Source organism: Netta rufina, assembly GCF_964035555.1.
Source record: "Netta rufina genome assembly, chromosome: 3".
NCBI lineage: Eukaryota > Metazoa > Chordata > Aves > Anseriformes > Anatidae > Netta > Netta rufina.
In genome coordinates, this window is record NC_140125.1 from 68,029,398 (window position 1) to 68,046,473 (window position 17,076).

At 36.9% G+C, this 17,076-nt stretch overlaps 1 protein-coding gene across 4 annotated transcripts in view; it reads right to left on the bottom strand.

Annotated features, from left to right (window-relative positions):
* FBXL4 (F-box and leucine rich repeat protein 4) overlaps positions 1-17,076 on the bottom strand; it is a 58,843-nt gene that overhangs the window by 30,913 nt on the left and 10,854 nt on the right. For all 4 annotated transcript variants that reach the window (XM_084283893.1, XM_084283891.1, XM_084283892.1 and 1 more), the window contains exons 4-5: positions 10,305-10,650; positions 3,013-3,257 (exon numbers count right to left, since the gene is read on the bottom strand). In XM_084283893.1, coding sequence (XP_084140019.1) covers positions 3,013-3,257; positions 10,305-10,650 — 591 coding nt within the window. The remainder of the gene's footprint in view (positions 1-3,012; positions 3,258-10,304; positions 10,651-17,076) is intronic.

The window sequence follows — 17,076 nt, forward strand, 5'->3', positions numbered from 1 at the left end:
TGTTTATTCCCTGTCACTTCGCACTCCTGACACTTGATACTGCTCAAATATTTCATTTCATTTGTCTTTTACTTCTCTGCGTACTTTTAGTTCACTCTAAATCATAAAGTTCAGTTAATTTATATTATACGTTGATCTGAAAAATTTATGATAGTCATTTTTAGCCCTAAGGAATAGATATTATCAATAAGTAAAAATACCTTCAGCTTTGCCTCAGGATGTTCATATGCCTGAAGCATTCTATCTTCTCATGATAACACAGTATTTGTTTCAGTCACTTCTTAAATTACTCTTTAAAAAGTTTCTACTTTAATATATTTCTGCAAGAAAAAATGATTTTTTCTTTTTACAGTTATTTGTGTGTCACTTTAAAAGATGTAAGTACAAGTTACCTCTTTTAGGTGTCAGAAGAAAACAAATATAAACATTTCGGAAGATATTTTCCAAAATAAATCTCAAGCAAGAGTATCATTTAAACAAGCATCTACTAGCAGGAATTATAAGCTAAACAGTATAGTTGTGAGAATTAATCTAACTCCACTGGTTTTCAATTCAACAGTGACAATTTTAACACTAAGTGCTGAGAAAAAAGTGCAAAAATATATAAAACAAAATAAAAAGAGGTTCTGCAAAAGTCAAATGCCTGTTATCTATTGAAGATAAGTTACTCTGGTTTTAGCATTTTCCTGATTTTATACTGCAGCAATTTACAGTGTTTATGAAGTATTTATAAATTTAATTTAGAAAATAACTTTTTCCCCCCACTTCTCCTCAAATGGATGAACATAGGCTAGCCTTAAAAATAACATAATGGAGCTCTTCAAAACAACTTCTACATTTCTATTTAAGTGACTTGACAGCCATTCATGGTTGTTTATACAGCAGCTTACCACAAAATGGATCAATCTGAAGTATCTGAACAAGCAATTTAGGCCAGTTTGAACTCAACCTAGTCACAAAACAACTTTTTATCAAGTAAATCCAAAATAAAAGACACAGCTTGTTACTCCACAGGACACCTCGCTGCCTTACTGAAAACTTGCTTTGCAGAAAGAGAGATGAACATCAATACCAGGTTCAATATCAGGTAAGAGCCAAAAAGAAGGATGAAGAGAAACCATCCAACTGATTCAGAAACATTCATGCAGTAGGCAGCAAGAGAAGATTTTACACTAATAAATGTAGTCATACATGTCCTCTACTATTACACATAGAGAGAGAAATATATAAATATTTCATATCTTCAAAGGACAACTACAATCTGAAAGTGTGAGCAAGTTTTTTGGAAGATGTAAGCAATTAACTGATAAAACAAGCAATACAATCTCCCCAAACAACTGGTAACTTCTACAATGCTCATATTCTGAAGAGTACATTAAAAAGAAAATTTAATTGTAAGACAGAATTCCTAGGAAATTCAAAGTACCCCCAGTCTTTCGAAACTCTTGTTTAGCTAATAACTCTCCAAACTCAGGCCAGATGAGAAACGTCTAAAAGTTCAAAAGGAGAAACTGTGGGAAGTCATGACTCACATTTCCTGGATTCTTCAATACCCACATAATGGTGATATAATTATTTTAGAACAGCTGACTTCAAGTCAGTGCTGCTATTACGTCAGTAGTGAAGTTAAAACACACACACAATTTAGTTAAGAGATAACTGTTTAAACTAACAGGAAGCCAGATATGCCAGAATTGCAAAATTTGTAGTTCTCCGAGCTTAGACATTCATTTCTTTTAATACTGCACAAAATTTTTAACAGCACTGCACATTTAAAAAAAAGAGTCATGAAAATGGAAAAAGGTCACACTAAGTTTTCAAAAACACATTTAATAGCTACACATCAGAAAACAAACTTTATGACATCAAATTCTCAGTTAAGGTTACATATTTGTTTTCCATATAATGTATCTAATAAGAAATCCAGATTTAGGGAAATTAGGAGAAACATTTGTATCCCGTTCAATTAATTGATGTTTATCTCCTTTTTCTACCAACAAGCACAGAAGACCACAGCATAGCGCTCTTGGATTATACTGTAAACTCTGGAAAAAGGAAGTAAAAGTATTTCTTCACATCATTTTACTACCCCACGGAAGGCACCCAGGCACCAAAAGAAAGACAACATTTGAATACTTTTCAGCCTTTTCATTCAAAAACAAATGAAAGCTAAGACAATTTATGTTTTAGATATATTAAACATTTCTGTTTTTTATCAGTCAAGTTCACCTGCCACTGCTGATTATCTTAGTTGGAGCAGCAATTTTTGTATAAATGAAGTGCACTGAGAGATGCTGTTTAAGTGATGCAAACAACCAAAAAAGCAAGAAATTATATGTTAAGGAAGCAGAGAACATGGCTATTATACAGAGAAGAATCTCTGCATATTTGCTGCTTTAATAACCTACAGCATAGTCATATTTTCAACTCAGTGTGAAGATGCACACACAAACCCCCCATTTCCCAATGGGACTAATGTTTTAAATCATTTTTATGAAAATATTTGCATTTACATTGCACTCCAGTGATTACTTAGGACCCATACCTTGTAAGCATACACTGTAATCTGTTTATTACTGCAGTCCTACTGATGACTCAATCTGTGCATGGAACAACTGCAAAGATTTTCTTTGTAAAATGGACTTTCTGCAGCTTAGCTCTCATGGAGTCTTTCAGAATTCCAGAAGAAAGCAAAACACCGCTCACCACTGGAAGATGCCTCTCAGTCAATTTGCTGGCAATTTGAGGCATGCAAACTATATGCTGAAACAACTTCTGCTTCCATATCTAGCTAAAACTTCTTGCTGTTTTAGCTGTTTGGTGTGGTTTTTTTTTTTTTTTTTTTGGTTTTGTTTTACTCTACATAAGAACAGTTACAAACTTTACAGCAAATCAAAGACATTTTTTGTCTTTTAATAAGGTTTCAATCACTTTTCAATCACTTAGTGACAAACCTGTGCAGCAACTCCACAAAGAGAGCTTGTCAAAATACTTTGTACATTTCCCACTGACCTGCTAAATCCAGAAACAGAAATGGCTCCCCTGTTTCCAGTCCAAGATAAATTCAGCCACTGGATGAGAGTGCAGCGAGACTGTAGGTATTCCAGAGACATGTCATTAATTCTCGCCCAGTAAGGTTGTAAACTGAGATGAATGTACTGCAGAGGATCGCAGCAATGTTGATACAGTAGCTTACAAGTTTGTGCTAGTCTACACAGGTCTGGTACTGTAAGGTGACTCAAAATCAACTGGATGAGCTATATTAAAAACAGAAAGAAAAAAAGAGGCAGATGGTCATACAGCACTTGAAATGCTAAGGCAAAACTGCAACAGAATAAGAAGTGTTCTAACTTCTAAGTTGTTTTTTGTTGTTTTTTTTTTTTAAACTTAAAAGTAACTTCTCAAATAAATCACTGATTAGCTATTAAATAGGATTGCACTGCCTTCTCAATTTGACAACATACTAAACAAGAAAGGAAAAAGCAGATCAGCATATAAAAGTGACAGGAAGCTTTCAAATTAGAAGTTTGTTTTTTTTTTTACCCATGCTAATTTAAACAGCTATATATATGTAAACACTATGTTTACATATTTCCCTTCACAATGTCTGCACTTCCATTGATCAGAACACTGAATTGGCATCCTCTTTCTTCTCTGGATTCAGTTAAGATGGTAGCATATCTGCAGAGTACATGAAAATCATACCACGTCCCAGTTTCCCCACAACTTGAGCTAATTTAGGATTTATTCCTCTGCTCTAAAAAATAAAAAAAAGTGTTTTGATTTCTACCTTATATTTCCTCCCCATCCATGCTGGACTATGCAACTAGATAAAAATCTCAACACATTCAGATCTTCCTTTATGAAGTAATCTCTTACTGTAATATTTTGAGAGCATTTTTGTTCTATGCCAGACTCGAATTTGAAATGCAAAACCCCTTTTTACCTTTATCAAATTGAATCACCTCAGCTTCAGAATAACCACCAGCCCTTCTCACTAGCACCACTATATACATTTTTTAATGAGTTATCTCACACTAAGAAAAAATATCCCGTCTCCTATCATGCTCTGGTTTTCCTTCTAGAGCAAGATTAACAAATACAGAAATACACACAAATACTCACTTTTGAAAATAGCAAAAACCTTCAACACAAAACCCACCCTGCCCTAGCCTAGATAGCTGAGAGAAAACACACCTGAAAAATGAAATATAAGAAGTAATGTTTACTTTACTGTGGCTGCCTTTAACAGCTGTAAGCCCCTGCACTCAGGTTATGTAATTAGAAGTGAACAAGCACTTTCAAGCAGAGTGGGGAAAAAAACCATCTACATTGATTCACTGATTTCATTCAAACAAAAAAATAGTTTAAACCAAGGAGAGTCCTGTGGCCCTTTCAAAATACCATGTTTCATTTTAATTTAAAGACTCATAAGACAAAACCATCAAAAATTGTAATAAAATGCCTGACATAAAACCAAAGTGAAGCCTTTTTCCAAGCAGACTGTACATCTACAGTAACAATTTATGCAGCTAGCTTCCACCTTCCCTCTTCCCCTCTACTTTTGGGAGAGGAAAAAAATAAGTAAACAATTCAATTTCCTGAAAAGTGAAAAGTGTTACTTCCTACTCAGCTCCAGATTTAGTATTTGGATATCAAACACTCCACATATCTACATACTTTTCAGAAATTTAACATAAAATCCAATGCCAAAACATTGTGCTTGCATATACTCAAGTTTCTCTCAAGCTTGATTTCAAGACTTTCCTCTTCCCTTCTCCTCCATTTTCCTTGCCCCTAAAAATACTCTTTTTTTTTTTTTTTTTTTTTTTTTTTACCTCTGCCTCAGCTTGATACTGTGGATCAGAGCAGACATTTCAATGTAATAGCAATGAACTGCATATACACAGCACAGTTAATAAATTATAATCAAAGTCTGCTCCCAGCTGACATTTAGGTTGTTAGCATTTCAGTAGGAGACACATCAAACTAGGAGCTAATGTAGATATGATCCTAAGTTAATATTTTGATTTTTCCTTTGCTCAGACTTCTGTTTTGCCTCATCTTAAAACACTAACACCATTTTGGCTTTGCAGTAGGATATACCTAAACACATACACATTTTTCTTAGACCACCTTTAAACAACAGACCAGCTTTAAACAATTTTTCAGTATTCTGAAAGACACTTTCCAACTGTTTTGCAACCTTCAGATATCCTGCATTCTGTAAACCAACTAAATATCTTGCGTTTTCTCCCTCAGATTTGTCCAATATTTATTAGGTTTTCTAAAACAAACAGCTCAGCAATGAAGGCTGCACAGTTAGCTAGATTTATGTCTACAATTAATGCGGTGTAATAAATGTCTCATACAAAGCAACACAAATTCTGTTCAGTGGAAAAAAGTTACTTTGTGATTTCTGAGCAGTAAAGATAATGGTGAATGGAACTATAAATGCCTCACCAATGTTCCTTTATGCTAACTGATGACTGCAATGGGTCTTTTGTAACATAGAGGACATTGCAACCCTACTCGACCCAAGATGAAATATCTAGAATGAAAAAAAAAAGAAGTATCACTGAAAATAAAGTTTTCTTGATTTTGATTAAACAAATATAACAGGTCCCAAATCTACAGGCTAATAACCAGTAATCACTGTTAGTCTGGACTGTCAGAAATTTACGTAGGTGTATCCTAGCATAACGTACAATTTGATAACATTAATTATGCGACATGATGTGCTGCATTGCGCTATGCTGTGGTCACAGTGATTCTATGAACATCACAAAATTATGTGCTTTGAAAATTGATCTTATAACACTGCTTCCTGCAAACAACTGCTTTTACTCTGCATTTATGAAAAATTACTGCAACTATTGTTTCACTTTCTTATAAATCAGTCAAAACAATGATACTGCAAAACAGAGGAAAACAAAATATAGCTAATTCAACACTGATTGATCTATCAACAGCAAAAATCAAATAAAAAGTACTTTCTTCCATTTCCAGGTAAAACACTGCACATACCCAGTTTTAGAGATCTCAGGAGATCAATAGATGTTGGAGACATCTAAAAACTGGAGGTTTCCAAATCGCCATTTGCTGAGTTGTAGGGAATTACAACGTACAAATTCACTGCACTATCTGCACACCAAAAGGATCCTGAGTCTTATCTGCCTTTTTTTTTTTTTAATCATCATAGTCCTTCATTGTAGCACCTTAAACATTTACATATATTTTGAATTATAAATTCAAAAACACAACATCTTTGAAAAAACAAATAAATCTCACCTATTGCATCCAAGTTTGCTTGTAAGCTCAGGCAAAATCCCAATCACACACTTCAACACACAGGATAAAAATTAACCAGGGGTGCAGCTTCTAGTAGTACTTACCAACCAAGAAGTTCTTCAGGTTTGTTTGTTTTTATTAAGAATTGTAGCAAGCAATCACTTATATCCAATAATATTCTTTCTTTGGCTATAGTATGATAATGCAGAACTTGACATGGTCAGAAGACAGCCCTCAAATACTAGTCAAAACTAACATTTCCACACTTCCTGACAATTTCCTCCATCAATTCTTCTATTTGAGCTCTTCCAATATGAAAACACACTGGCCTAAACAAACTATAATTCAGAAAGACTTAAATTATTTGTAATTTTTTGTTCTGCAACTAGATCTGCCACAGCTTAGGCTCTAAATAATTAGAACTGCTCTTATGACATGCTTAGATAAAGGATGAAGGGTACATACACAAAAAGGAAAAGAAAGAAGGCAGGAGTAGATAATAAACATTCTGTGGCTTTTGATATTCCTCAGCATGGTTTAAAAAAAATGTAGTCCCTAGTTCCATGATCCCATAGCTTGCACCAGCAAACACATACACACTTAATAGCTTATATGAATACATGAAAAGTGGGCCTTGCAACTATTTTGCAACATTCCTTTTAAGTCTCCCTTTTCTTCATTCTACCCACATAAAATGCTTTGGTGTTGCATAAAATGCAACACAAAAGCACAGGCTCTGATCTTCTCAGCAATGAAAGGCTGTGAAGGTTTTAACCCCCTTCTTGATTCCAAGAACAGAAAAGCATCACACTGACAGCCTGCACAAATTATCAAGTCTCCAGAAGACCAGGGCTGTAGAGCTGTCTTCTCCATGTGCCGTTGCTCAGAGCCTAGTCTGCTATGGCAACTGGCAGTGCATTAGCCATTGACTGAAGGGAATCTTGTGCCATATGGTTATCAGCTGTTAAAGCAGCTTTTAAGACCCTTGTGCGATTCTCAATTCAAAGAGAGGCATAAAATCTTACCAATTATGTGAAAGCCTACAAATATTTGTTCTGGAAAGATGCAAGAATTTTGTGATAAAATGCTCCTTCTTATTGCTTCAGTTCTTTTCAGTATCACTTCAGGGATGTATCTCTTACATTTAAGACCAATTTTCCCGGAATGTAAGTGCCAAATCCATATCTAGTGACAAAATTCACTTCCCAGTAGACAAAAACAGCTCATAAATCTTTTAGGCAGATTCAGGAAAAACTGGCTTCAAGGAATGATGAAAACATCGTTTATACCATTTTGTATTGAAAATTTACATCAAAAATGTATTTTGGACTGCAGCATGCAAGATTTCTCCTGCCCTTCCTCCAGAGGAAGGAAGTTCTTGGTACCTGGAGCATCTAAGTGAGTCTCACACTGCACAACAGGTATGCTGCGGCAGGTATTTCTCCAATTTCTTGAAGCCCTGCTTCAGGACTTCAGGTCTCAAGCATGTCTACAAAGATGACTAAGACTAAGGCCTTACTCATTCCACTTTACAAGCAATGCAAGTTGATCAAAGATAATGGGGAGAAAGAGACATGAAGAGGCTCCTAGAAAATCCTTACTCAAATTTAAGATAATTTTGGAGAACAGATGATGAGAGCACAAGTACGCTACAGCTACTAAGGATCTGTCAACACTGCCCATGAGCAGGGAAGAAATATTCTCTCATCCAGTTCATCACTTTCTTCTAAGGAATTCTACACCCCGGGAGCTGAGCATTATTCTCTTGTTGGCAGAAGCTAACTGTACTATAACAACGTTTTTAGAGCACACACTGCAGCAATCAATCCTGAAGAGCAACATAGATTATGCTTTCATAGACTACAGAAGTTTCAGAAAGACACTGAAGGCAAAACAAAGACTGGAAGAACTGTCGTCTACTTCAAGATTAGCATAGAAGACCATTCGGCTTACATATTTTGTAAATTATGTTGGGTAGAATGAAGACGCCTGAAACAGCTCAAATAAGAAACAGCCATGTATGAAGACTAAAGACAGTTGCACATTCATAATCAGCACGAGCCTACAAGAAGAAAAATTTTTCATGTGATGTGTCATAATCAAAATTGGAAGGAGTCGGTGGTTTCCTTACTTCATTACAGAATTCAAGCACTTCCAGAAAAATCTGACACTTGTCATTCTTGAAGACAGCATGTAGAGTACTGCTCCCATATCAGATGGGATAAAACACTGCCATACTACAAAGCACAACATTTTTGTTGCTTCAATACCCAAGCATTCCAGCTGGATCAAGAAAGCAGAAAACTGGTACTGCTGCTGTCACAAAACCAGTCCAGAAATACCCCTTTGTAGTTTTCTGGTAACTATTCTAGCCATTCAGGTTCTTTAAATCAAAGCAAAATAAAAAAAAACGTGCTCAGTATTGATATACCATATAAATGCATTCATGAAACCAAACATGTTAAAAAATTGATTAAAAAGGTAGCTGGTACACAAAAAGGAAAGCAGAAAAGCACAATAAGGCACATGGAGGCAGGAGTTCGAAGGAGTAACAGGACTACACATTATAATTACTTACACTATAATCTTGACAATCTGTATAATTATGCAGAACAAAAATGAGATTAATCTCAGATAGGCAACTATTATAAAGCAGTTTATCCAGTCTTTTCAAACAAGACGGCCCAGATTTAAATCAAGTTTTCCCTACAATTAATATTGTTGGAATGACAAAGATTTCAAACACATTTACACATTTTAAGATGTTCTAGACTCAACTACGCCCTTGCACATGCAGAAAACTACTTTCTTTACTCCAGTACAGATATACAAGCAGCAACAGTGAAATATATTGACTGCTATATGGATTCTGTGGAGGAAGAAAACAGTAGTGCTAACTCACGATGAGGATAGCATCCTCATCTGTTATTCCACTGTAGCAACAACAAATAAGCCCTCAAGAACTGAAATAAGCTTTTAAAAGAAGACAAATACACAGGAGAAAGGTGGAGAGAATCATCATATTCTTGTCCTCTTTCCTCTTTACAAGCAGAACAGAAGTCCTGCAGATTACTAGAGCACACAGGCATCCAACATGGCCTTCAGATGCTGAACTAGGGAGCTTAGAAACAAAAGATATAATAAAAACAAAATACTGTTTTGTTAGATCACACATTTCTGAAAATGCCCTGCAATCAGTGACAGTATCTCTCACCACCCTCCTTCACTTTCACAACTGAAACTGATTCAAGACAGAAGCACCCTGAGCATTTGATAAGTTACCTCAGAAAACAAAACCTGGCTTCTTTTGCCAGACTGCAGCAGCCTAAAGGGTAGGAACAGGACCCGAGGTCTGACCAGCAAGTAAAGACTCCTCTCCCCTACATGCAAACCCAGTTTGTTTCTGAGGAGGTGAAGGTGACCATCTCTCTCTTCCTGCTCTATGATACCAGTCTCTGTGAATGGCTACACTCCAGTAAGAGCTTCCAGGTCAGCACACAATATTCAGCAATCATATTTCCAGCAGTTCTAGGTTTTAGTAAGAGATCAGGAAAAGAAACTTTAAGCCAATAAAAGATTTGGAAGCAAAAAAAAATTAATACATTCTTTTTCCATTTTTTTCCTGTATCATCTTTGTCAAATATAAGGACTAAAAATTATGCGTCTGTACTACTGGAAAAACTAGTGGAAGATTCTAAATTTAGGAGCTAGAAGTTTAAGGCTAGAATAACTGGCAAAAAAAAAAAAAAAAAAAAAGTACATCAGTGGAGGGATTTCTGAGAAATAAGTGTTGTAACAATGTAAACACCAGCAAACTGACTTGTTAATATCCACCCACTGAAGTAGACTATCATAACTCAGGCATAACTATTCTATAACTGCAGGAGACTCACAAAAGAATGCAAGGAACTATAACTGGAAAAAACAACAGTCTTGGTCAGTACCTTATATAGAGCACTTTCACACTCAATTATTAAAACAACTGTATTGGAGCATAAACATGCTTTTCTTACCTCATAAGGCAGTTTGTCAAAATACCCATTAGTCGGCCATTCCCTGAGGGTAACAACGCTGAACTGTTTGTTAAGAGCATCCATTCCACAGCCATACTTCTCTTCATCCTCATCTTCATCAATATCAGTCATATCAATCATTGAAGTCTTCAGTGAAAGCACGGGTTTCTCTTTCACACCATGTAGTACTACTGCATCTAATTCAGTGTAATAGTCTAGAAGAGAACTGTTCACTTCCAGTCGAATTAAGTTCGTGGGGAAGTTTATTTGTTTGATACAAGGTGTGAATTGCCGAGCCTGGGGACCATTCACTTTTGTAGGTGCCTCAGACCAAAGGATTTCCCATCTGTGGAAAAAATAATAATAATAATAATGGGCACAAGTAAGGAATTGAGATAAGTGTAACTAAACCAATTTCTGAACACAAAAGAGTGCTTTTGTCAGAAGCATTCAGAAAGCAAGAAACATGGTTGAAGGGCAAATGAAAATTGTTACATTTTTCCCTAGCCTTGGTAAACATCCAAAGAATGAATTTACCAGGTCACACTAGTTCATAACTGTAGCCTATTTTCTCTGTATTGCTAATTAACAAAATGAATGGTACATTCATTGCCATGCACTTGTGTTAGACTACTGCTATACACGTTCCACCATCTCACAGGTGAGGTTATTGCAACAAATGGACTGAAGATGTCTTGACAATGATCGTATGTTAGTATGCAGGGAACAGTCTTGTCAAGCAACTCAACTACAGTCAGCCAACCTCACAGTTTTCACAAAAACACAAAAGGGAAAAAAAAAAAAAAAACACACAGCTCTCACTCATTCACATCACAGTGGTCCAAATTGCAGCATTAACAAATCATTTAAAAAAAAATAAAAATCACCTGCCCTTTATCTAACCAGGTAAGCAAAATACCATTTTTAGAAGCATTTCATTGTCAAATTATCTCATTAGTACAATGTTACAGTTAAATATCAGAGAAAATAGGATCTTCAGGTCATCTTTAAAAGGGCCTTTTGCAAAGAATATTAAAATTTCAAAACTGATCAACTAAAATATTTTAATGCTCTCTGTTCCGGTGACAGAAGAAGGTTCAGGGCATGCACAGAGCTTCCAAACATACATCCTCACTTGTACACACAGACCTCAAATCTCTTCCAGTAAATGACAGCGAACCCTGCTGCTAACTGAGTAATCTGGAGAATCAAGTCTTATATTCATTAGGTCTTGAGTGCTCCCAAGCTTGTCAAAAGGCCTGAAAACAGAAACACGCTCTTTATATGTGCATGGGTCCTCATCCAGTGAGAGGATTTTGGAGGTCCTTCGGTCACTAATGCCCATCTTTTCCTCCCCTCTTCCTCATCTTTAAGTCTAGCTGACTAGTAAAAAAGAAAACCTCCAGCAGCCACTGGCCCTTTGACGTTACACTTACAGCAATCTCCATACACTCCCCATGCAGAACCCAGACACTTCCCCATCTCTTCCACCTTTCGTATCAGCCTGGTCCCAGCTTCAAAGACGTGTCTCAGACTGTCTTATCCCACAGGTCTCAGAGACACTGGGTCTGCTTCCTAGTACCTCAGCACCTCTGCTCCCTCTAACAGAGACCACTACTCTGAGCTCACAAGTGCTGTTCAACACTGACATGTACTGCAGAACACACAGGAAAAAAATCAAACATGCTTTGCTTTCCAGATCCAAATGCCTAAACTCTGGCCATCATAAAGTAAAACATGTAAAAGGACTTCCATTAAACATAACACAGTATAAATAAGCCTTAGAAGCTTGATATTTGCTCACATTTCAAGGATAGGAAAATTATTCCATAATGGCTGAAACTTCCATTTCACAATGGACATTTTCAGGTATGCACAGATAAATTTTCCTATCCTACATCATGCCACTCTCCATGAATACCTTACAGAAGAATAGGAGGCCTGAAGAAGTCTTCTGTCAAAGGAAAAAAAAATATAATGAACTAAAACCAAACATGCAGGATTGGAGAACATATGGAACATCAGCAAGTACCAACACACTAGAGTGGACACCTCTGCCATAAAATTAAGAGGTTTGGTGGTTTTTTTTGTTTGTTTGTTTTTCTGAAACTTATACTATGAATGAAAATTTCATTAGTTTAGGAGATGAATGTCAACTCATGGAAAAATACAACAGACATAGTCCCACTGTCACACCCTCTTCCATAGGTCGATGCCCTAAGCAAATACCTAATGTTGGCATTGCACATGACCTTTCTTGAACATACCCAGATGACCACCTGATATTTTTCTTAGACACTTTCTTATACCCACTCAAACTATCCTGAGGGAAACTCAAGACTGTATTTTCATTAATTAACACACACTGTACTACCAACTTTTAACTGAACATGTCGTAGTTACTGACTTCTCCTTTGGTGCCCTTAAGAAAGGATTAACTAGCAGTAGCACTAGAAAAAAAAAAAAATACATCTGCAGGCCTACATTCAAATTGCAAAGCAACAACCTCCTTCAGCAAGTACTGCCTTCAGCTCCCAGCCCTTATAATAAACTAGAGAACAGTAAATGAAACACAAAGCAGAACTTTTTACACTCTTGTGAAACTCCACATTACAAACCTGGTGAACAAGGCCAATGACTATTTTTCCACTGTCCTCATCACACTGCTTTCTTTTTCATCAGCAGCCTACTAACCCATCTTTAAAGGAGTCAGCTGCTGGTTTAACTAGAAAACCTCAAGTCCGCAAGGTTGCTTTTGACATTATTCTCTCCCTTGGTGGCATCACACAGAAAAACAGGCCATAGTAATTGCTCCGAGTCAGGGTTGGTATATTCTTTCCTAGTGTAAGCAATCTCTTAATATATCCATTGCTGTAACTGGAAGTGGCCTCTTCCTCTAGGATCTATGTATCAATGAACCTTGACACTTCAACAGGCTATGTGCAAGAGGCTTCAGTAAGAACCGCATTTCTGCTGTTCCGGAGCATTTTTCATTAAAACCATCTGCTTCAAAACCCTTTGGAAGAAAGGCATTTTGACAGTCAAGTTCTGGTCTGAGGATGTATATCTTATTAGCTTCACTAATCAGGCTGCCTGCATTTGTTCTAAACTTAAGATCCTCCAGAATCTATTTAACCCTAGACAAAAAGAAATTGAATCCCAACAAACACCTGAATGGAAGTCAAAGGAAATTTCCCATTTCTCCCTCCTTGAGTTAATTAGGTTCTCTGAGCTCTCAAAGCTCAAGCTGAATCAAACGACTGAAGATAGGACATTGTTCGTCCTCAAGTCTTGCAGATGTACAGTAATGGCTGATCAAAAGAAGTTGCAATGAGAGTCCTTTGATAATAAGCTTTTAACCAGCAACGTGCTGAAGACTCAGCCTTTCCACTGCCATGCAAAGTCTGAGAGGCAGTCACATCTGTACTGTATTCTCTAGTGAGTAGAGAAAATGAGGACTTTAGCCAAGTTTTTCCATTCAGCTTTAATGAAGTCCATTATAGGTTTTTTTCTACTTCATGAAAATAGGTAGGAACTTGTCCTGCTCAAATTTCTGAAGCCAAAGACTCTATACACTTCCACGGGGGATGAGAGACATGACAAAAAAAAAAACAAAACTCTCTCTCCTTCCCTCCATGAAGGAAAAATACAGCCTAATGATTGTCAAGTTGAGAAACAGACTGGCAAGGTTTGTGTCAAGCAACAGCACGCATTTACTGCCTTTTTTTTTTTTCTCCTGTTTGAAAGCTTTTATGCAGAAAGGAAATAGCTATGATTATGTCTGAGTAGACCTGGTTACTTCCTTAGAAAATACATAAGAAAGATCTTTTGGAAAAGTGGCTCCTAGGACAAGTAAATCGTGAGACAAGATTAAACTTTGCCTGCAATCTACTGAGAAGATTCCTTGCATAGTAAAATTTAGATTGGGGTAGAAAGTGAAGGAAGCAGTACACGACCCTCAAGCACAAGAAGTGCCCTTTCCCAAGAAATTCACAACTCAGAAGGCTACCGACTATCACTTACCTGTGATGGTCATCTGGACAAGAGAAAGGTCTGTTTTCCCTGAAGATGTCAGAACAAGAATAAGGATGCAAATGGCTAAAATTTAAGTTGTGTGTTAGACATAGATGAGATACAGCCCTGAAGGTCCTTTACCACACTGTAATGTGTTGATAGTATTAGCAGTGCTTTGGGTGCATTCCTCCAGGATTCACAGGGAACAAAAGGCAGAGCAGGAAGAAGCATCTGAATGCTGCTGTCTACAAGCAAAACACCCATAAGACCACACTACATTTCCAGTTTTACTCCCTTTATCAGAATGGGAGACTTATTTATTTGTTAAATCAAAGACATCTGCCAGCAAAGAAATCTGCAACATTCATATCTGGATTTGGCTTCCAGAGACAGAGCCCATTGACTATATACAATGAAATTCCTAAAGGATGGAGAGGAAGCTCATCTCTCTTCCTTAGTCTGCTCTTCTGGTTGCAGCAGCTTTACAGGCTTCAACACCTTCAGAAAGAAGAGACCTCACACGCAGCTAACACAGCTAAGCCTGAAAATACTGAGCCAGGCTGTTCATCTACAAAATCAAATTTGAAACTTTGTTCAAAAGAACATCTAGCAATATTCTAAACAACATGAAAAAATAAGTTAAAAAGACGTAAATGGCAAGACTACAGAAGACAAAACGGTGCCACTGGTCGTTCTGGAACTGCTCCCAGCCAGTAAAATAATTACCATCTCACCTTTGAGAAACAACCTATTTAGTATCTGTGGAAAACAAGTTGGGGGAGGGGAGGTGGTTCAAAACAAGCAAAAAACAACAAAAAAAAATCCCAATCTACTAAAGAAGCAATCATTGCATAACAGTAAAGACATACTGTGAAACATCACCCCAAGTACTGCCACACATCCCAGATGAGTTAAGAAACTGTTTTTGGAGCTTCTATAAAAACACATGAATGTGGTATCACTATAAAGGTATACTAGATAAGAGAAACTGTCAAATTAAGTTAGAAAAAGACCATGACAAAAGAATGGGGACCATTTTTTCTTTTATATTCCAAATTTAAAAATCAAAGTTATTTTTGTAAAAGGAAAAAGTTGAAAAACTTCAGAAAAAATTACTTCTGACTTGAAAGCTCCCGTTTAAACACACAAAAGCTCTTACTGCTTGACAGCAGCTAACAAAGTATTAGGAGCATCAGAGTGTTTCAAAAGGGTTGATACTGAAGAAGCCGTTAGGGAATTGTCACAAATAAACCTTCTGGGTAGATGAAGAAAAAGGAACAAAAAAGCAGACACTGCCCTCATCACAGAAGCTAGTTATATCCTATCCATCAATCTAACACACGATGAGAAACAAAACATGAGGGTCTCCTCCTTGCTTGGGCTCAGCTCACACCTCTATCAGCTGCAGTGCTCCCAGTACAGCTGTGTGGAGCTGCCTCTTCTGCAGGCTGAAGAGGGACCCACCTTTGTCACCAACCCCAGACCAAGCACTTGCATGTATCACAGGACAAAACCTACATGCTCACATCAGTATAACCATTGCAGTGTCAAAAAAAAAAGAAAAAAAAAAAGGGGGGGGGGGGGGGGATGGGGACTTCTTCACTATAATAGTCCCTTAATCTCACTTCGGTAATTTTTGCTTGGATTTTCTGCACTCAGCTAATTCATTTAAGAAATTTGCACATGGATACTAACATATGGTTGTACAGTTTAACAAGTTACCAAAATTAAGAATACTTCTCACCAGCAGAAGTATGAGTAGCACTAATGAAAAGCACAAAAACGTCTCCATGTGTAAAGACGCATGCTTCTCTGACATTTATGATTTTCAAAAGTTGTTTTATGCAGAGGTGAGTGATAAAATGTTTTCTGTTTTTAAAGCAGCACAAGATGAGATGACAGAATACTCAATTCACTGGAAACTGTGGTTAAAATGAGCTTAAGCATTAGTTAGGCAGAATTACATTCAAACCTGAAAAATAATTTAATGCTTTCTCCTACTCAATGAAGAGTTGATCCCACCCATAAAAAGACTTAAAAAATAAAAAAGCTGTGATTGACAGAAATATCCAATTTACCACCACCAGAGGAACACCACTAAAGACCCTTTTCTGAACACACGCATAAGTCATTCTTTGGTGTGACTGAAGTACAGAACAAGCAACAGAGCAACCTGTGAGCCAACTATGTGGGCTATAGGCATTTTCCTACAAGGATATGTAAAATACCTCTTAAGCAAGAACTGTGGTTCACCAAGCCTTCACAGAGCCTCTTGTGGTTTAGGAGCTTTTGAACACAGCAAAGTCTTGCATGTGCTGATGTTTTAAACACTGAGCAAATAAAAAAATATTATCCAGCTGGCTTAGGATAATCCACTAAGCAGAACATTTCCACTAAGCATAACATTTAAACAAGTCTCAGACTTCTTACTCTCACAACAGGTTTGATTCCAGAATTTGGCCTCCTTTCTATTTCAAAGCAGAAGCTGCTGAAAAGGACTTTTTCTAATAACCTGCCCTTTCTGCAGTGGTGTTCAGAAAGAAACAAACCAATAGCCAGCAAATAAAAACCTGTAAGTGCTGGTTTGTTTTTAAATCAGGTGATTTAAAAGCATTACAACAGTCAGAAAGAAGAACACAAAGCTCTGAAAGCCCTCTGAGTAACTGAGACACAGCCTCCTAAGGAAAAAAAATGCTGTGGTAGTTCAAGTTCAACACGTCTGTCAAGCACTGAATCACCTGAGATTATCAACAGCATT